The 21,405-nt window shown below is 28.1% G+C and overlaps 2 protein-coding genes, 1 long non-coding RNA gene and 1 other non-coding gene across 5 annotated transcripts; 2 read left to right on the top strand and 2 right to left on the bottom strand.

The window, feature by feature from the left end:
* The first annotated feature begins 991 nt into the window (after positions 1-991).
* On the top strand, positions 992-4,268 carry LOC108811975 (uncharacterized). Its single transcript, XM_018584104.2, has 6 exons — positions 992-1,600; positions 2,186-2,469; positions 2,546-3,310; positions 3,392-3,595; positions 3,676-3,876; positions 3,959-4,268. The coding sequence occupies exons 1-6, from the start codon at positions 1,330-1,332 to the stop codon at positions 4,085-4,087; spliced, it is 1,854 nt and encodes a 617-aa protein (XP_018439606.1). The 5' UTR covers positions 992-1,329; the 3' UTR covers positions 4,088-4,268.
* LOC108811985 (probable histone H2A variant 3) lies at positions 4,240-5,416 on the bottom strand. The gene is made up of 2 exons (XM_018584113.2): positions 5,159-5,416; positions 4,240-4,758 (listed from the first exon to the last, which is right to left on the bottom strand). The coding sequence occupies exons 1-2, from the start codon at positions 5,267-5,269 to the stop codon at positions 4,462-4,464; spliced, it is 408 nt and encodes a 135-aa protein (XP_018439615.1). The 5' UTR covers positions 5,270-5,416; the 3' UTR covers positions 4,240-4,461.
* Positions 5,417-10,184: 4,768 nt separating this feature from the next.
* LOC108857005 (uncharacterized) lies at positions 10,185-10,755 on the top strand. Its single transcript, XR_008937501.1, has 2 exons — positions 10,185-10,319; positions 10,405-10,755. It is a non-coding gene; the product is annotated as an uncharacterized LOC108857005 (transcript).
* Positions 10,756-14,436: 3,681 nt separating this feature from the next.
* LOC130512656 (uncharacterized) lies at positions 14,437-15,917 on the bottom strand. Of its 2 annotated transcripts, none has more exons than XR_008946237.1 (5): positions 15,565-15,917; positions 15,287-15,458; positions 15,046-15,208; positions 14,913-14,968; positions 14,437-14,839 (listed from the first exon to the last, which is right to left on the bottom strand). It is a non-coding gene; the product is annotated as an uncharacterized LOC130512656 (long non-coding RNA). The 2 variants fall into 2 exon arrangements; XR_008946232.1 differs by having other exon boundaries at positions 14,437-14,828.
* Positions 15,918-21,405: the final 5,488 nt, after the last annotated feature.

Raw genomic sequence — 21,405 nt, 5'->3', positions numbered from 1 at the left:
TTGCAAACTACATTGATTTTATAAATAATTTTATTTATCTCAAATATTATTGGTCAAAAAATATAATTGATAATAATTTACATATATTTCCGTCATTTTCTTAGTATATGTGAAAAATGTCAAAGTGATAATTATTCAGAAACGGAAAGAATAACAAATAAGAAAATAAATACTGTATATTCAGATAAGCAGCTTCCTCGTATATTATTTCCTCGTATATTATTGACATTCATAATTGGAAAAGTACATAAATCGGCGTACCCATTGTTTTCATTTACTTTTAAGCAGGAACATGCAAGGGAACACAATTATTAATTATTGACTTATTATAGTATTAAAAATAAAATCGTTTACTTTTTATATATAAAGATCCCGTAATTGATGTCAAAAAGATTCTGTAATTATCTATTCATAGACAACATCTTGATTTGCTCTGCCAGCTAGGTAGATGGCTTCATAATTTTTGGTCTGATCTATTGATTTCAATTATACGAACGAACAAACTTATATTCGCTCTCAACTTTTTAAAATTAAATGTTTTAGAAAATTCCTTTTCACAAACATGATTTTATATTCTACAAATTATTATTATTATTTTATAATAATCAATTTAATTTTGTAGAAAATAATTCAATTTGTTAAGTTATTAATGTTATCACAAAATATACTAATTTTATGATATATTAATCAATGCGTTTCAGTGTAAAACAAAATCTATTAATATAAAACAGATATATAATATATATTTTTAAGTTCTTTGAAGCCTTTTTTGTCAACGAACTGTATATAATTTTCTTTTAAATGATGGCTGTTATTTATAAAAGAAAAAGAGAAAGAGTCAGTCTATGGATATTCAATAATTATGATATCATTTATTTCCAAAAAAGTCAGGATTGAATAAATTTTGACATAATATATTTCCAAATTATTCTATTAAAATGAATAAAAATGAATAAATAAATAGTATAAGCTGATCAGAGAGGGGTAAGGAACACAAACACAGAAGAAGATCGCTGGAAGAACCTAACCTCCACATGCTTCTTCTTCTATATGCCACTCTTCCTCCAACACACATATCATTTCTCGTCTTTGCTGTCTTTGGGTCCATCAATCATTAAAATATTTTCCACTCATAAATTTACTTTATCTTACAACTCATCCAATATTTTAATTACACGACAAGTAGGCTTCAAAACATATATACTTTTGTCTGAATATTATGTTTCGAAGCAAAAACAAACTTTGAAAACATTCTGATCTCCGGAGAATGCTCCACGCTTCTCCGCTGCCACTGTCAATAGAATTGAGAAGAAACCAAAGGGCGTGATAATGGTGGCGTGGAAGTCGTGGATTGTAGCCGAGAAAGCACGGAGATGTTTACGGACCATGTTCTTTGTGGCAGCAATGACGGCGTCTCTGTTAGCTTCGTCGTTGCCGGTTCTGATCACCGTGGCTGATGTTGTGGTTCCTTGTGTCATCGTCTCCAGCATCACGTGCCTCACGTGCCACTCCGCCTCAGAACATCTTCGTCAGTATAGTTTCAAGACCTCTTTCATTGATGTACCACTCATCTCGCTTCTGAGATCTCTCGCCATTATCTGTATGGAAACATTCTCTTTCTTCTAAAATCAAGCTTGCCATTCGGTTAGTTCGGACTTTTCGGGTCGGTTAGTTGGGTCCGACCGAAAAAGTTCGGTTTAGTTTCAAATTTTTTGGTTAAAAGTTCCAAAAGTTTTGGTTAAAGTTGGTTAGTTTGGTTAAAATTGGTTTATGTTTGATTAAAAAAAATACTTCATCCGTTTCCGAAAATAAATTTTTTTAGATTTTATTCTTATTCCACAAAGATAGATTTTCTATATTTTTAAGGTACTCTTGTATACTTTTGAAAAACATTAATTATGAATATTCGAATTGATTAAATTTTATTAGTGGATAGTTAATAAAAAATATATAGAAAAATAAATAGTAAATTAAATTGTAAACATTTATTATATTTTTAATAAACGTGAAAACTATAGAAAATCTTATTTTAATAAAAATTTGGGACCCGGTGCATTTGCACCTCCAGCACTACCATAGAGCCGGCACTGGTAGTATTCATTTAGAAAATCAAAGTAACCCATCTAAAATCATAACCTGATATTTGTTCTGATTCATTAAACTTCCATTAACGATGATGAAACAGGTCTCTCTTGGTTATGTGAAGACGCAAGATTAGCTTATGGTCCTTATTTAGAAACAGTGATGTCACTTTCCTTTGGAGGGATTATTCTTCTTTTGGTTAAAGCTTTTGTGTTCACTATGAAACCTCACGAGGAAGGAAAGGTCTATCACCTCAAGATCTCATGGGCAATGCCTGTTTTGTTACTATCATCAGCACTTTTCGGTTTAGCTCACGTCGTGGTAGCTTATCAAAAGACTTGTGGAGCAAGAAAGAAGCTCATGTACCACAAGATTGACCAAGAAGCTGTAAATATATTTGACTCTCTTGTTTTGTCACCTATCTTGAGATGATTGCTAAACTCTTTCTTATGTTTTTCTTCAGGTTCTCTCGTCTAAATCTGGTTTCTTGGGTTACAAGAAAGCTCATCGCCAGTCTTTCACTAGGTCAAACTGCAAAATCTTAACCTTTGCCGGTGATTTCAGACAAAACTCTTTCAGGGGAACAACTTTGGACAGAGAAGAGGTGATACAACCAAGACTACTTGCCAACGCCGACAGTTTATTCATAAAGATCCAGGGGCTAAATGTTCATTACAAGAAGTGTTCTGCAGCGGAAGTGAAGGCAAGAAGGGTTAGACAACTAGACAAGCAGATGTCAAACTTGGTTGTGCAAACTCAAAGCAACCATTTGTACAGAAGCTACACCATTCAGCCTGATAGATCCTCGCTATATGATCCTCTGTTAGCGAGCTATCCAACTCCACCCATTAGCTTGTTCAACAAGGATGATATGAATCCTGGTGATAGTCTGGAGAGAGATGAGAATGTTGGCATAGTCCTAGTCCATGGGTTTGGAGGAGGAGTCTTCTCTTGGAGACATGTTATGGGAGATTTGTCTCTTCAGGTTGGTTGCAGAGTGGTTTCCTATGACCGGCCTGGTTGGGGCTTGACCTCTAGACTTATACAGAAAGATTGGGAAGGAAGAAACCTACCTAACCCTTACAAACTTGAAAGCCAGGTAGATCTACTACTTTCTTTTTGTGCCGAGATGGGCTTTTCGTCGGTGGTGCTTGTTGGCCATGATGATGGTGGTTTGCTTGCACTCAAGGCCGCTGAAAGAGTACAAGCATCTACGTTCAAAAGCAGTGTAAGAGAATTTTTACAAGTTTATTTATGACTCTTTGTTACTTGCCACTGACGGCACCTTTGTTGTTGAATGATCCCACAGGTTTTAATCAAAGGGGTGGTGTTGATAAACGTTAGCTTATCAAGAGAAGTAGTTCCTGCCTTTGCTAGAATACTTCTTCATACATCACTTAGGAAGAAGCACTTGGTTCGTCCTTTGTTGAGAACAGAGATAACCCAATTGGTGAACCGGCGTGCATGGTGTGATACCACCAAGCTAACCACTGATGTCTTAATGCTCTACAAGGTAATCACTATATACATAACGTCCATTGATACTTAAAAGCAGTTAAGTTAATGCCTTTCATGTGGGGTTGTTTGTTTCAGGCTCCTCTATGTTTAGAAGCTTGGGATGAGGCACTGAATGAGATAAGCAAGTTATCATATGAAATGATTCTTTCACCTCAAAATGCATCAGCTCTGTTAAACTCCATGGGAGATCTTCCTCTTTTAGTTGTTGCTGGGGCTGAAGATGCTCTTGTTCCTTTGAAATCATCACAAGCTCTGGCTTCTAAACTCACCAATTCTGTAAGTCTTCTATCCATCTTCTCACCAAAACTTGGTTTCCGCACTTTTTTAATCCAGTTTTTATGTATGTGTGCGCATACAGAGATTTGTAGCAATACCCGGATGCGGACATCTGCCACATGAAGAGTGTCCTACAACACTTGTATCCGCTCTCGGCTCCTTCATTAGCAGACTGATACCTAAACAACTGCAAGAACTCAGCAGCTCTTAAGGGATCCAAAACTCCCAACTAGATTTGCTACAAGGGGAGGAGAACCTTACCTCAGGATCACATTATCTGCACAAACTCCCAACTGAATATATTCTTCTCTGTGCCTCTTCTTATGTATCATGCAAATGTAAATACGATTCATGTTCAGACTATTCAGAGAAAACACACAAATCTTTACCCACTGATTTGCTTACAAGCTTCTAGTCAGAAAATGAGTTTTAGATAATCATCAAATACATAGGCATAACACAAAGAGATCCATCCTAAACAAAGAGCTCTCTCACTAGCGTCTCTTCTTTTATCAAACACAGACTCTCTCTCGAGAGAGATACTTAAAAGAAACAGAGAAGTAAGGGCGAGTGGTTAAGAATCTATTATTCCTTGGCGGATTTGTTGATGAGAGACTTGTGGATGTGAGGGATAACACCACCACCAGCTATAGTTCCTTTGATGAGAGTATCGAGCTCTTCATCTCCACGAATCGCTAGCTGCAAGTGCCTCGGGGAGATACGTTTCACCTTGAGATCCTTGCTAGCGTTACCAGCCAACTCCAAAACTTCTGCGGTCAGATACTCAAGTATCGCTGCGGTGTAAACAGCTGCAGTTGCTCCGACCCTCCCGTGAGCAGTGGACCTTGTCTTCAACAGCCTATGCACCCTTCCTACAGGGAACTGCACACACATAAAAAAAAGACAATTAGCCACAACAATGGAGCAAGATTAATTACACAAATCATTAAAAAAGAATCTCCATTGCTAGAATGATTTGTAAATCTCAATAGGCCCACCAGTGAGAAACTTCACAAGCTTCAACACTCAAATCAAGTTAGCTCTTTTATTGCTGTTTACAACCTTTAAACTACTCTCAAGTACCATCACAACAATGACTAGCCCTAGACGAAAAAAAATAGCCCTAGACAAAAAAAAAAACTCAAACTTTCTATTTCTATAGACCTAATCTCAGTATCCCAATGTTTCATCTGATAAAATCAAAATCTAGGTCAGAACCTCGTAGATCCGGCCACTTATAAGATTCGATTCCCAAAGATAAGAGACTTTGAATGTTTGGTACCTGAAGACCAGCTCGAGCAGAACGGGTGATGGGTTGTTTCTTCTTGTCCTTATCCTTCTCGCTACCGCTGGGTTTCCCCATTATCAATCCTTTAGCTCCTTTCCCCGACATTTTTCCCGCCAAAAGTCTCACAATTTGGTGCGCTGATAGAGAGAAGAGGAGAGAGATCGCAGCAGAGGAGACAAGAGAGCTCGCGAGAGTCGATAGATGGTTCGGTTCCCACAGAGATCGAGAAAGACCAGTTGGCGATTTTACCCCTCTACATCTACGCTACTTACAGCTTCAAAAAGCCCAAGCCCATTAAATACAGGTCATATTATTATCATAAATTGCTAAACGGGTCTCAGTGTTTTTTATAATAACGGGAAATATCCCATAAAATTAAAAGGTAACTTTTACAACACATTTTTCTTTTCTCTGTATACTTCAGTCTGGAAACAAGATACATCAAATCTGAGGCACAGTCAGAAACCAAAACCTCACAGAAGCTTTTGTTTGACCCTTAAAAAGACCCATGCTTCTAACACAATCTGACTTGGCTCTGGTCTTACTAAGTACAAACTCACTTTTCTAGTATAATCATAGAAATGTTTGAGGTTCACTCACCAGTACTCTCTTCGCCAGCGTATAAATCAAACACTTGGATCCACATATCCTCTTCACCAGCAACAAACTTTTCACTAGATATATATATAAATTAGTAAATATTTAACTATATTAATTAAAATTCCATGGAACACATATAAAATATCTATTACTAGGTGTTTTGTCCCGCACATATAATATTATTATGAATAATTATGTCACATAAACAAAATCACTTTTTGATTGATTAACATTTAATTATAAATTATTCTATGTCTTAATCTTTTATAATAGGAGATATTATTTTCTAGATCTTCTTTTTAAATCTTTTTTATTTTTATAATTTATCATATTAATTTATAATCAGTCAGGTGATATAAAATATAGTCTAATATTATTAATATAAAATTCGTTTTAATTATATAATAAGTCAACTACATAAAATCATGAAGAACATAACACATAAGCAAATTCTTCTTTAATAATAGTATAACTAGGTATTTGGTCCAGACATAATTATCCAACTAATATTTATTAATAAATGTATTATAAATTTAAAAGCCAGCAAATTAAATATCTTCATACACTTATAAACTCAACATTGAATTTTACATCAATTTTTTCTATATAATGTAGTTATTCACTACAACATATATATTTTTATTGCATAAAAATAGAAATATGTAAATATTATAGAAATCTCTTTATATACAATGTTTGCTGTATTTTTTTAATTTTTTTTGTTTCATCAACTATCAAGATCTTCAGTTATACTTATCAAAACATAGTTTATAATTATTAAAACGACTAAATGATTTTTTTTTATTTATATTTTTTTGTCAGCAACCCAAACAGCTTTTTAATTTATAATTAAATTTCCTTTTTACCTAATAAATATATATCTTCATAAGTTTTTTTTTGACAACATATATTTTCATAAGTTATCTTACTGAAAGATAACATTAATTTGGATAATGATACAGAAAACATGAGTTTTATCAAAAACGGTTTTTTCCTTTTTGAATATCTATATTATTAAAGTTGAAGTATACTTTGGAGATGTTTGGAAACAAGTATAGTATTCTAAATGAAAGTTGTTTGGAAACATGAATAGTATTACATTAATTATATTTCTATATTTTAGTTAGCTTAATAATTTTATTAATTATATTACCTTAACGATAATACACATCATTAATTATATTACATTAATTGTATTTCTATATTTCAATTAGCTTAATAATTTTAATAATTATATTACCTTAACGATAATATACATCATTAATTATATTACCATAATAATAATAATGCAGATTTTTATTTATTAGTTAATCAATATAGATTTTGTGCCAATTATAAAATCAAAAATGTAAATAACTAAATTTTATATATGGTTAAATGTTCGATTTAGTAAAAAAAATTATTTTTGTTTCAACCGGTGGAAAATAACGTAACCAAAAATATTATTCAAAACCATGTTTTTATGAATAAAATAATAACTTAAATAAAAATAAAAATGTGTTACATTTACTGTCACTTAATTTTTCATTTAATATAATTATTTTACTAAATAAACAATTTTTTATCAGTTTATAAAATCAGTTAGGCATGAACATTAATACTATTAAAATATTTCTTATGAATATGGTCTTGACTTTTTCAATTAATTACAAATATTGTATGTACCTTTTTGCCAGCAGTATTTGCAACCAATAAAAAGTCATTATTTTGTAATTACAGTAAATAGTATTTAATAATTCAGTTCTTAGCCTTTTTAAACATTTTGTTTCTTAAATATTTGCACCATATCTTTCCAAAAAATCTTTCACGTTAGTAATTATTTGAAAGCATTTATTAAATGAAACCTCAAAAGAAAATCAAGTTTAAATAACAAATGATTAAATCAACAAAATCATAATACGGGTCTGAATTATCTCAACATCTTAAAAAATAGTTTCATTTAAAATAAAAACTAAATCACATAAACTAAATTTAATAAAATTATAGAAAATGTTTTGAAATGCACAAATACTTTTTTTCAATACAGAGAGTGTTGAAGATATAAAATATTTTATTTAAATTAAAAAAATCAATGTAAAATAAGTTTAACTTCGGGTTCAATAAATAAAATTATATTACGGATTAGAATTATCTAGAGTCTTCAAAAATTTAGTCATATTTAAAATAATAAAAATAAGTCATACAAGTAAATTTAAGATAAATTTCATAAAATTTAAATATATAATTTATCAAAAATCATAATTTTTATTACGTAAAATAATTTTCCAACAAGAAAATACCCGCCCTTTTTAAGGACGGGTCAAAATCTAGTTGTTTATTATAATTAATTCGTGTTTAAGGGCTAATTATATAGAAATGATATTAAATAAATCTAATTATTCATGCAGGCATAAACATTTTATAGTTATTTATTAATACATTCATTACTAGTTAAAATACTATAATATTAAATTATTATTTATGTTTTCCTTTTTCAACCAATTATTGTATATGTTTTAATTTGAAAATTCTTACCTATAAATTATTACAAAATTTATTTGTACACTATATTCATTATTAATAAATAAATATTAAAAATCATTCAATATTCTCTTTTCAATTATATCAAATAATAATTGTACTTGATTAATGTTTAGTTATTTTTTTCTGTTTTTTAAATTTTAAATTTTTATAAAAAAAATATTTCAAGATAACAACACAATATATATAAGAAGTATCTTTTATTTTTAAATATATATTTTATATTTCAGATAATTCTTATTTATTATTAATTTTAATCAATTATCTAATAAAAATAATTTAAAGTCGTTTTTATTTTTGGAGCTATTTATATATTTTATTCATTAAGGGTATTAACGATATTCAAAATTTATTGTACACTATATTCATTATTAATAAATAAATCTTAAAAATCATTCAATATTCTCTTTTCAATTATATCAAATTAATAATTGTATTTGGTTAGTGTTTACTTATTTGTTTTCTGTTTTTTTTTAATTTTAAACTTTTATAAAATATATTTTAAGATAACAACACAATATATATAAAAATTATCTTTTATTTTAAATATATATTTATATTTCAGATAATTCTTATTTATTATTAATTTTAATCACTTATCTAATAAAATAATTTTAAAAAATCATTTAAAGTCTTTTTATTTTGGAGCTAATTTATATATTTTATTCATAAGGGGTATAAACGATATTAACCAGTCTAACTTTCAACGTGGTAACTCGAATGCGAAAAATCACTTTGCAAATAATAGTATAGAACAACACAATATATATAAAAATTATCTTTTATTTTAAAATATATATTTTATATTTTAGATCATTCTTATTTATTATTAATTTTAATCACTTATCTAATAAAAATAATTTAAAGTCGTTTTTATTTTGGATTTAACTTATATATTTTATTCATTAAAGATATAAACGATATATCTATCTATACTACTATTTGCGAAGTGATTTTTCGCATTCGAGCTCTCACATTGAAAGTTAGACATATATATATATATATATATATATTGTTGCGATATTTTTAATTCACATTGCTATGCATGTTTTATTTCTATGACTTCAAAATTTATTTATATAATGAAATTTTGTAATATTCAAAAAAATAGCTTTTGATTAACAAAATATTGCTCAATTCTTGTTTTTTTCTTTCCCATGTAGCTTTTTTTGTTCTAAAAGTTTGATGTATTTAATTATGATCGATAATGCCTCTTGTGGAAAACAAATGTCACCGGAAAAAAGGTTTAGGATCTTCCTATTTTTAGATATCCTCCTCAACTCCTTGACCAAGCAACTCTTGGGATAATACGTCCTAAAAGGCTAAAACTATTCGTCTCCACAAAATTTGGCCATATCAATCGTCAAATTGTTTTCTACGTGTCAATGGAATGCTTAGATCCAGGGTTTTACTATAATAGAACTTTCCAATTGTATAAATACCATATCAATCCGTTCAAGTATTCCACAAATATACATTTTGAACTAGAGAGTTATTAACATATCCAAAACGAAGATGTCGTCGAACCAAGAACTAAGCTACAATGCCGGAGAAGCCACCGGTCAAGTTCAGGTAAACATACAAACACAAAAGGAAAATTTCGAAGGATATTGTATATAGCCATAGTTGGATGTCCAACATATATAAGATGAAAACAATAATATGAGATGACCGAGTGATCTATTGATATCATATTGTGCAATTTTTTTATATATATAAGATTTGCATTTTTCCAAAATTATATTTGAGACCCGAAATTATAGGGTTGAAGTGAACTTAAAATTTTTATTCTAATTTCTTAAACTTTGACTATAAATCAATTTTCTAAATGGGATTTTCTCAAATGAATTATACATTTTAATTTAGATAAAAAAAAAAGAATTATACATTTTAATTACAGCTGAAGAAGGAAGAGTACTTGAACAAAGTATCACACGCAATGAATGAGAGTGCTGATCATCACTCACACTCACACGCGGAACACGATCAGAATAATCCTTCCCTAATTTCTCAGGCCTCCAATGTCATTCAACAGGTATTTTTACTTGTTTTTCATTATTATTATAAAATGATATAGCCATGATTTTTATAACATATTTACTGTTAATTTTGGAGTGTAGACAGGAGGGCAAGTGAAGAATATGGCACAAGGAGCAGCGGACGCTGTGAAGAACACTCTTGGGATGAGTCCAGCCACTAACAACCCTAGCAGCCCGGCGGGCACGACCCGCCCGAGCAACCATAGCTCCAAAAATCTTTAAAAGAAGTTGTTTTAAGAAATTGTTGGCCTGATCTTCTCAACATAAATAAAAACTTTTTCATTGTGTTTGGTTTGCTCTATTTCTTCTCTGATTTTTTTTTTTTGTATTTTTGTTATTGTAAGTTGAGACATTATTACTCATCATAAATTTAGTAAGGGCTTTATTTATCTTATGAATGATCGTCAAATAATATCATCTATTTCTTTTTAATTTATATAAAGAAAAACCAATGCATTATTGGTCCAGCTTGATCCTGTTAATGTAAAAAAAAGAGGAAAGGGATGCATTGAGGAGTCAACACAAAACTGATGTTAAAGTGCTAAACCGAGAGCATGAAGAAATTGTGAATAAAACGGTGAAGGAGGATTCAAAGCGGCGTAGTAAGATATGGCACGGACGAGTTGCCCTTTTTTGGCATTGAGACACAGAAAAAAGAGCTGGGGTATTGTATTATAGACAAACGAGAAGAATTTGTAACTTCTTCAAGGGAGTGGGATAAGTTTTTAGAGCAAGAGAAGAAGGAAGAGGAACGTGGACAGTCTCTCAAATTAGCAAAGAAAGAACACGTTCAAGTGGAACATAAGAGGTTAAAAAATCTGAAAGTTGCATTAGAAGATATCTCCACTGAAGTTTTTAGATGGAAGATGGCAGTGCGTTTCAACATGAGTAATAAGGAAGAAAGTGGAACGGAGAATTATAGTATGATACATACAACTGATGAGATACTAATTGTTGGAGATATTGATAGAGGTTATGAAATTGCTCTAGATGATGGTATAGATGATGGTAAGAGCGTGGCAGGACATATATTTTTTGGTGGTGGAAGATCAATTACTTGGGATTCAAGTAAACAACAGACTGTTGTGTCACCGTCATGTTGAGCTGAAGACATAACAGGGACAGAAGCTATGGAGCAAGCTATATGGCTTCAAGAGTTACATCGGCATACATTCTCGGAAGTGAACAAAGAAACGACATCGTGAAGAAAGCATTTGAGAAATTAAAGTTCAAGAAAATGAGAAAACTTGCTAGAGTTCAATATGTAAGTGAAGATGAGTTCAATCTTAAAGGGGAGAATGTTGGGATAAGCTTGAAGTATTTTAAAAGCAAGCTATTATTTTCCTACCGAGTTATGGAATAGAAAATTATCTATTTGTATGATTTTTAATGAGTTTAGAAAATTATGAGTTATATACAAAGAGATGCTAATGTGTAGCATAACTTATAAATTTTGTGATTGAGATTAAAATCTTGAAGTTTTGAGTTAGTTTTCTCAAGAGATTAATAAAAAAATTATTCTTATTATTGAGTTTTTATACAATTCGAGATTCTATAAAGTAAAATAAACACACACTCTTTATCTTTTTTCATTGAAATAATATTTTATTCTTTGGGGTTGCAGATGTGAGTATGTGACGAATAAATCGATAGAAGAAACCGCAGCTGTGATTCTGTGGCTTTACCATGACGGTAGCGACAGTAGTACTTCTGTACCTTGTATATCAAAACGCTTCTAAGCGGTAACAGTTTGCTGTTTGCTAGAGTTTCATTAAACTGCAACTTGAACTTGTATGTATTGAAGTTGACGTTTTTTGGATTTCTTCAAGAATTTTTCTATATATACCTAATAGTCATACTGTCTACGTCGTCAATATGGTAAATTATTTCTACTTGATTACGTGTTTTTGATTTTATGATTGCTAGTTAATCTGTTCATCCACATGAGTAATAGCATGCTAATACATGACGCTTGCTACCTAGAAAAAAAAGGTTAAAACGTAGCGGTCAAATGATGGTTGTAATTGGAAGAACATGAAAATAATGCATGTGGGATCAAATTATTGTTTGTGATAAGTTGATAACGTCCAAAACTCAAATATTTCGTTGACAAATATTATACACGTTGCGATAACGTCCGATAGTTAAAAATTTCATTGACAAAGATTATTACATGTAAATAAATACTTGATAAGATTAAGAACAGATATTTCATTAAATACTTGCAAGTGTTTAATATACTATTTTAAACATATTTTTATAGGTTGACCCAAAAAAACATTTTTGATATTTTATGTCTTGTTTCAAAAAGGGTTTATATATGTATTATCAAAGAAACTTAATGAAAATTATTTTTTAAAAACTTTGGTATATGGATATGATTCAATATATAAATCGATAAAACCGATTAATTAAAATATATTAATATATGTGAAATTACAAAAAAATGAATAACAAATACATAATTTATTTATTAATATGATATTCATAATTTTATATCCTAATTTAAAACATTATTTTGTTTTTCTTATTCTTATCAAATTATATAAAACATGTTTTTACTTTTGTCGATACATATTTATTTTATAATATAGTTATTTAATAATATTGTGATTTTTTTTGATAATTAAATAAAAAAGAAAGTAAGCAGTTTTAAATTAGAATACAGAACATATATTATGTTCTAATAAATTTGATTTATAACTATATAAACTAAAATTTGTTATAAAAAGATAATTAGTTATATTTTTGGTATAATAATTAATTTAATAATATTCTTTATGCATTTTGATATATAATTAATATATAAGAGACTCACAAAATTTACAACTTAGAATTCGCTAATAACTAATAAAGAAGAAAGCAGAAGAATTGGAATAAATATGAATACTGAAAAGGATTGAAAGTAACATAGGATACCAAACCCGTTTGCAACAATTATGATGATCACAATCTGCAGCCCATCAAGATCTTCTGCATGCCGGCCAAGAGAGTAGCATGAGCGAAAGCCCCCCGATTGGAGCAAATTGGCCAATGACTACCGGCACCACTTTATCCATGCAATGACAATAACGTGTGCTGAAATATATATATATATATATATCATCAAGATCCAGAGGATCCACTTGATGAATGCACTTTCAGTTTCTATCCTTATATATATACTAGGGTAATAAAAAACAAATTATGCAAATTATTTTAAATATCTAATTTATTTTTAACTAAAGTAGTACTAAATTTTATAGTTTTTACAACAGTTTTAACTGTTCATTTTAGAAATCATATTTTTCTAATTATTATGAAAAAATAAAATTTTTCTTTTCGTTACACATTTTTGAAAAACTTATGATTTTACGATGTAAAAAGTAACTTATTCATTATAACTACAAATATTTTAAGATAGATAAATAAATAATATGAAATTATCGTTACTTTTTATACTTATACATGTTTTTTTTTTTGAGAAAGAGTATACATATAAATCTTTTTAGAATCTTATATGCATTATCATTTATGGAAATAAAGCTAACCATGTTATTTGAAATCAATATTACTGGCTAACTTATAATATATAATCCTGACGATATTTTTTTATATATTTACTATATTGATTGTTTTTTGTTATTGAATACAGTTTTTAACAAAACTCATTTTGCTCTTTCTAAAACAATTATTTTCTAATCGGTCCAAGTATAGCTTCGTTTATGGGTTTCACTGAAAACCTGAATAATTTTAACATAATAATTTAGATAATACCCAAAATAACTACCCACAACTATACCCGAGAGAGACACTTCCGGTCTCTATTGTGTTTAGAAATCTCTAATAATTTATGGGTTTTATTCTTCACCCTCGTTCGAGTTGATCACCCCTAGAGTCTCGCTCTCAACACTATCATTAAACCATTCTGTAAACAATAAAAATGATCCGTCTTCATTCTTCACCCTCGTTCGAGTTAACAGTCTTGACATGATGTTATTACTAATTAAAAACCATTACAGAACACCATTTTTGTGAGTATACAAATAAAATCAAAAACTTTTAACATATATATATATATATATACACACACTTGCAACAAACTTGAGATTGATCTATTCACCTATTATGAGAGATGCAACAAAGTTGAGATTCACCAATAACAAAGTAAGATTCACCTATAACAAAGTACGGAGGATATATCTTTTCTTTCAACAAAGTTGCAAGGAATACAAAACAGAGAAGAAACAATTTTGTTTTTCCAATGTTGCAGTATAAAAATCTGCAGAGATCGTGCAGAGGAATAAGCTTGATATTTTTTAGGACGAAATTCTTAAACATACAGAATCTGAATCCTCTGCTCTGGCCTCTGTAGTTCAAGTTGATCAAAGCAGAAACTGGACTTAACAGCGATTAATATAAGCCGGCCGGTCCTTTCTTCTTATCATCCACACAAAGTATGCTTTTGTACTTATCGTCCCCTAAATCCACCATAGTTTTTGAGTTCTCCCATGGTTTTCATACAACTGCATCATCACTATCATAACTAAAGAAACTCATATCGTGTGGAAAGCTAGTAATGAAAAAACAAAATGTTATATGATTTTTACCGTTCATGGTCAAGAACTGCTACCACTTTGGGAGATCCAAAGTAAGTCTGGTACATCTGATATAAAAAAGTAACATTCTGATATGCATCAACCAACAATACTTGTTCTTCACTATCAATGTTTACATCCTTACCTCAGATCAGATTCAAAGGTTATTACTGTCGCCTTGTTCTGTCAAAAGCTCTTTTTGCTGAGGTTCTCCATGTAGTCAAATGTCTCTAACCCTTCAATCTGAGGGCTCTTTTGACGTTTCTAAAGAAAGCAATGTTGAGTCGCCATCTATAGCAATTTAGTTCCTGAACTCAAAAAGGAAACACACATAGAATTCAGAATGTATAAAGTTAAAGAACATAAAAGACATGATGATGGTTTACCTACACCTGTCAGGCCATTGCTTTAAGTCCTCATCTGATGGTTTGAGAGGAAGATCAACTAATGATTTTTTTTTAAGAACTCGTTTGAGTAAAGAAGAGGTATATTGTCATTGATTACCCAGATTTTGTTCCTTGCAAATCTATGTTGATCCAGTGAACCACAATCTACAAACTTTAGACACACACAGAAACAACTCAATTACAATGTTACATTCCAAAAGATACAACAATGACAATACTAATTTAAAATTACATGAGGATAACAAATCTGAACGTACTTCCGCAGTGTTAGAGCAGCGACCGGATTTGATGGCTTTCAATCGGCAAGGAAAGTGTATGAAGTCGCCATCATCGGAATCAGATGTTAGAACTCTTCTGGATCGCGTTTGAGTTGTGCTGTCCATTGTTGAAGGATGAGATATTTAGACTCGAAACTTCGGCCGCTTGCTGTGGTATGCGAAGAGGGATAATCACGAAAAAAACTCAGAGTTAAACATGTATTAATCGAAGGTTGAGAGGTTACAGAGATCAGATCGGCGATTTAGCTTCTGGGAATTTCGTCGACTACTCGAAGAAGATCGCGATTAAGAAAGTCCAGACGATTTCCAAAAGATAAAGTGATGCGTTTTAACCTGCGAAGCCCAAACCCATATAATCACGCTTTAGTGAAACGGTGGGATCCGACGTGTCGAATGCTCAGAGACTCAATTTGTGACATGGCGTCTGACGTGTCAGTAGGAGAGAAACAACTCTTCTTTATATATATAGATATATATATGAGCCCGTTGCGTTGCAACGGGTTTTGTTTGATGTTTAATTCAATAAAAAGCATAAAATAATAATCATTTAATTATAATTTTATGATTGATTTGCATATGTTTTGTGAGATTTATTTTATATTTTAAAAAATATTTTCATACATAAATTCAAGTCAAAGCTTGTATTAATAATCATGGTGCATAGATGAGTTTTATTTATTTATTTATCTAAAAGATAGGTTTTTATTCATGATTTTTACTAAATAATTTATTGTACTTGTTGCATTTTATAATTTATTTTTGTTTAATATTTTTTTTTTAAGTTGTTTGGTTTTTCAAATTTGATAATTAATATAATGGCGACAGATGACTGTTATATATTTAAAAATTGTGACTTGTGCTAATATATCTTATAATTAAAAGTATATATAATAAGTTAATAACCAAAACAAATTTTGTTAAAAAAGAATTATTAATATTATTTAATAGTAATTTTCCATTTTTAAAATCCTAACCAAAAGATAACTGCAAAATATTATTTGATAGTAATTTTTTTTATAATATTGTGATATGTGTTTAAATATGTAATGATTAAAAATATATGTACCAAGAAAATAAAAAATGAAGCTTGAAACAACTAATTTTAAAAATTATTTAATGTTAAAAACAATTTTAAAATTATTTAATAGTTTGTAGAAATTTTCCTTTTCTAATTAACAAAAAAACATATTTTAAAAATAATTTATTTAGTACTAATTTTCTTTTTCTAAAATCTTAATGAAATCTTATTATCTCATAAATATATATATTAAGATAACAAAAACAATTTTTGTTAATGATAAATGATAAATTTTATTTAATAGTAGTTTTCCATTTTTAAAATTTTCAACAAAATATAATTGCAAAATAAGAATATTTTATGATTAAAAATATATATACTTTGAAACTAAAAATTAATTTAAAAAAATATTTCAAACTATTAAATATTATATTTAAATTGAAAAATTATTTAATAGTAATTTATAAGATAAATTTCATTTTAAAATCTTTAAGTTAAAATATTTGTAAAATAGTTTATTTAATGATATTTTAATTTTTTAAATTAAAATATTATTTTCTAATTACTATACATATTTTTAGTACACATTTTTATTCTAAATTTTGTTAAAGTAATGTCATTTTCTAAATTTGTTTTTTCTATCTTCTTTTCTTTCGTAATTTTCATCTTTTTGAACATATTTTTTCTAGTATGTGTTACTAACATAAAACTAAAAACTATCAAATATTAACTTTCAAGAAACAATTACTATAACCAACTTTTTAATGATATTTTGTATTTTGTAATTATCTTAAACCCATGTTTAAAAAAATAATACTTTATTAATAATTATTTATATAGAAATATATTTTTTCTTTTCAGTTTTTTTTGTTTACAACTTTTTTTTAAAAACTAACTATTTAAATTCTTGATTTAAGTTTAAAAAATTGATATTTAACACATATAATAATGTAAAATATATAATTACCATGTGTCATGATTATGCTTATTAGGACTTTTGGGTACCAACTTTTATATAACAAAAAGTTCATCTTTTAATTATTTTTGTTACTAAGAAAATTCTTCGTATTAAACCAATGTTTACTGATTTTGTAATTATCTTAAATCCATATATTTTATTCGAGCTTGAAAATAAGGTTCATTAAAAATGAATATTATAACTAAAATAAATTTATAGGATTTATAAAATTTTAACCCAATAATTTTTTGTTTAACTTATACGATTTTTACTGTTCTCTTTGATTTAATATTTTTAACATGAAAAATACTATTAAATATTTATAAGAAAATATTTTAAATTGTAACGAAATTATCGTACAATAGTTTTGTATCTTATAATTATCCTAAACTCATGTTTGAAAAAAAGAAATACTATAATTAAATAATTATTTATATGGGAATATTTTTTTCTTTACGGTTTTTTTGTTTAAGAATTTTTTGAAAAAGGAAACTAAGTTTAAAATTATTTTGGCTTATTTTCTTTTAAAATAAAATTGTTATTTAACACATGTTATATCTAAATATATAATTGCTATGTGTCGTTTTTTTAAAAAGGAAAATTGTTATTTAACATATGTTATATCTAAATATATAATTGCTATGTGCCGTGATCTTGAAAACTTGTGTGGCTTAATTTTTTAAGACTTTTCTAAAAAAGGAAACTTGTTTAAGAACCAAAATTGTTTAAGACTTTTTGGCTTAATTTTTGTAAAAGGAAAATTGTTATATCTAAATATATAATTGCCATGTGTTGTGATCTTGAAAACTTTGAAGAATAAAACTTTTTATAATAGGTTTATAAGAAAAAATATTTTAAAAATATTTTAATCTTTAACAAAAATATCTTACAAAATTTTATGTATCTTATAATTATTTTAAACCCACGTTTAAAAAGATATTATTGAATAATTATTTATATGGAAATATTTATTTCTTTACATTTTTTTATTTAAGGCTTTTTGAAAAAAAGTAAACTAACTTCTAAAATTCTTTTGGTTTAGTTTTATTTTTAAAAAGAAAATTGTTATTTAACATATGTCACAATCCTAAATATATAATTGACATATGTCGCGATCTTAAAATTAAGATCATGAACATTACATGATTTGGTAAAGCCGTAACCACTGACTTCATAACAACTTCTAATAGAGTACTGCCTTGCCGGATTAGAAAAGAAAAATTAACATTAAACACTCTTTGACATTTTAAAAAAGGAAAATTAGCATTTAATATTTCTTTACAGTTTTTTTTATTTCTTTCATAGTTGTCTTTACTTTTTATTTACTTTAACTTTCTAAATCGTTTTTATATATGTAAATATTACTTTTTATTTATTTTAACTTTTTAAATCGTTTTTTATATATGTAAATATATTTTTTGGGTTATGAACTTCTTAATTAGCATTTAAAAGTCTTTTACATTAAAGGAAAATTAGCATTAAGTTAAAGGAAAAGTAGCTTTATATAATAAGATTGTTTAAATATTTTTGGTTTAATCTTTTAAAAAGATAAGATTGATTTTATTTAGTTATATGTATTTTAACACATGTCACAATCTTAAAAAATTTACTGACACGTGTCGCGATCGTGTTAATTAGTAACTTTGAATAACCAAGCTTTATATAATAAGATATATATTAATATATATATGTATAGTAGATAAAAGGTGATAAAGATAGAATATTTGATTAAAAAAAGAAGATAAATTTGATCATGCAATCAAAATTTTGATAACTTTTTCCAAGGAAACATATCTTTTTCTTTTGTTAACTAAGGGAACATATCTTCTTCTTCTTTTTTGGTAAAAAGGAAACATTCTTTTGTACAAATTTTATAACTTTATAAACTAAAACTCAATTACCTAATATCAAATCACTAGTTAACATAAATAAATGATTTATAATGCAAATATCTATATATAGAGTATAAGAACCCAAACAAATCTTATGGAAAATAAATGTAGTTCTAAACTCAGTTAAATATATATTTAATTTTAATAAGAACTAGATTTTGACCGCATTCACTTTATAAATGTGCAACTTTAATATAATATACCTTAACTATAAAATTTATAAAAATAACATAACTTTTTTGTTTTATGATGAATTTTTATTTAATATTAAATTATTAATTACCAAACATATGAATGCACTAATTTAAAAAAAGTTATTGTTTTAGCAAGATTTTATTAGATTTGTTTCTCAAAAGAGTTTGTTATAGCTAAAAATAAAAATTAATTAAACAGCTAAAATTGATCTATTATAATTATTAAAGTTTTTTAGAAATATCATATATTTAATAGATTGTAAATAATCAAATATATGTAATTGATGAAATGGACCAAAAAGACTTTTCTATGGTAGATAAAAGTAGTATCTATCTTATTAAAATAGGAGTACAAATATAATTTACCCCTTAATTTTGCAAGTTATTTACACTCTAATTCGATTGAAATTATAAATAATCTTTACATTAATTAATGTTGTTTTTTCCAATTAATAAATACATTTTCCTAATTCAAATTCATACCTACAAAGAACGGAAACAATTTATTAAACATAATCTGTTTTATCAGCTAAATTACAGTGTGAAAAATAGAGAAAATGGAAATGGTAAAATGCATTTCCATTTTTCTTCTTCACATACAAACAGTGGAGGATTACTTTAGCTTTTAAGACAAATAAAAATCATGACTTCAAGTCTTCATTGCTATCATACATATAATCATATATTAATTAATCTTAAAAGTCCAATGTTCAATCACGTTCTCCATGGTATCATATGGATATCACCTGTTCGTGAAGTAAAATGTGCAGTGCAATGATCAACACATATTAATTACTGAACATTAGGGGTGGGCAAAAAAACCAAACCGAACCGATCGAACCGAACCGATTGAACCGAAACCGATCCGAATCGAACCAAAGTCTATTATCAACTAGTTAGGTTTAAGATTTTTCCAACCCGAACAAACCGAACCGAAACTGAACCGAACCAAAACCAAACCGAACTGAACCAAAACCGAATAGAACCAAATTAATACAAACCCGTAACCAATGTACTTTTTTATTATTTGAATAAAACGTACCAGCAATATATAATACTTAAATCCTAGCTCTAAAGTCATTGTTAACTTTATTAAAAATTATCTTAATCTTTTTATTTACTTTAGTTAATTTTTATTTGGTTGTGTTCTTATAAATTTTTTGTAGTTTATTAAGGTTTTTTTTTGCTTCAGTTTTATATTAGATTTAATTTACATATTTTATTTTTAAGAAGCATTATTTACCATGTTTTTTTAATTTTTTATTTATTATAGTTAATTTTGATTTGATTGTGCTCTTATAAATGTTTTGGGTTTTTGAAAGTTTTTTTGTTTTGGTTTTATATTGGAGTTAGTCAACATAATTTAATTTTTTATAGTTGCCAACATGATGATTTTGTGACAATGCATTTTTTTTTTAAAATTGAACCGAACTAAAACCGAACCGAACTCAAACCGAACCGAAACCGATCCAAACCGAACTAATTATGGTTTACTTTGGTTGGACAAATTGTTGAACCGAATTAACCAAACCGAACCGAACCCGAACCGAATCGAGAAAATAACCGAAGATAAAATGCAAACAATCTATACAAATCGATTTTTGTAATTTTTCTACACAAATCAAATCAATAAATTCAGAATCCAAACAGAATAGTCTATCCAAACCTATAATTAATGTGGAGTCTTTATTGTATGTATAAAATATAGAAACCAGAGCCTAGATTTTCCTTAATTATTATATTTACGAAAAATATATT

The sequence above is a fragment of the Raphanus sativus genome, chromosome 1 (assembly GCF_000801105.2).
Source record: "Raphanus sativus cultivar WK10039 chromosome 1, ASM80110v3, whole genome shotgun sequence".
NCBI lineage: Eukaryota > Viridiplantae > Streptophyta > Magnoliopsida > Brassicales > Brassicaceae > Raphanus > Raphanus sativus.
This window is presented reverse-complemented; position numbering and strand designations above follow the sequence as displayed.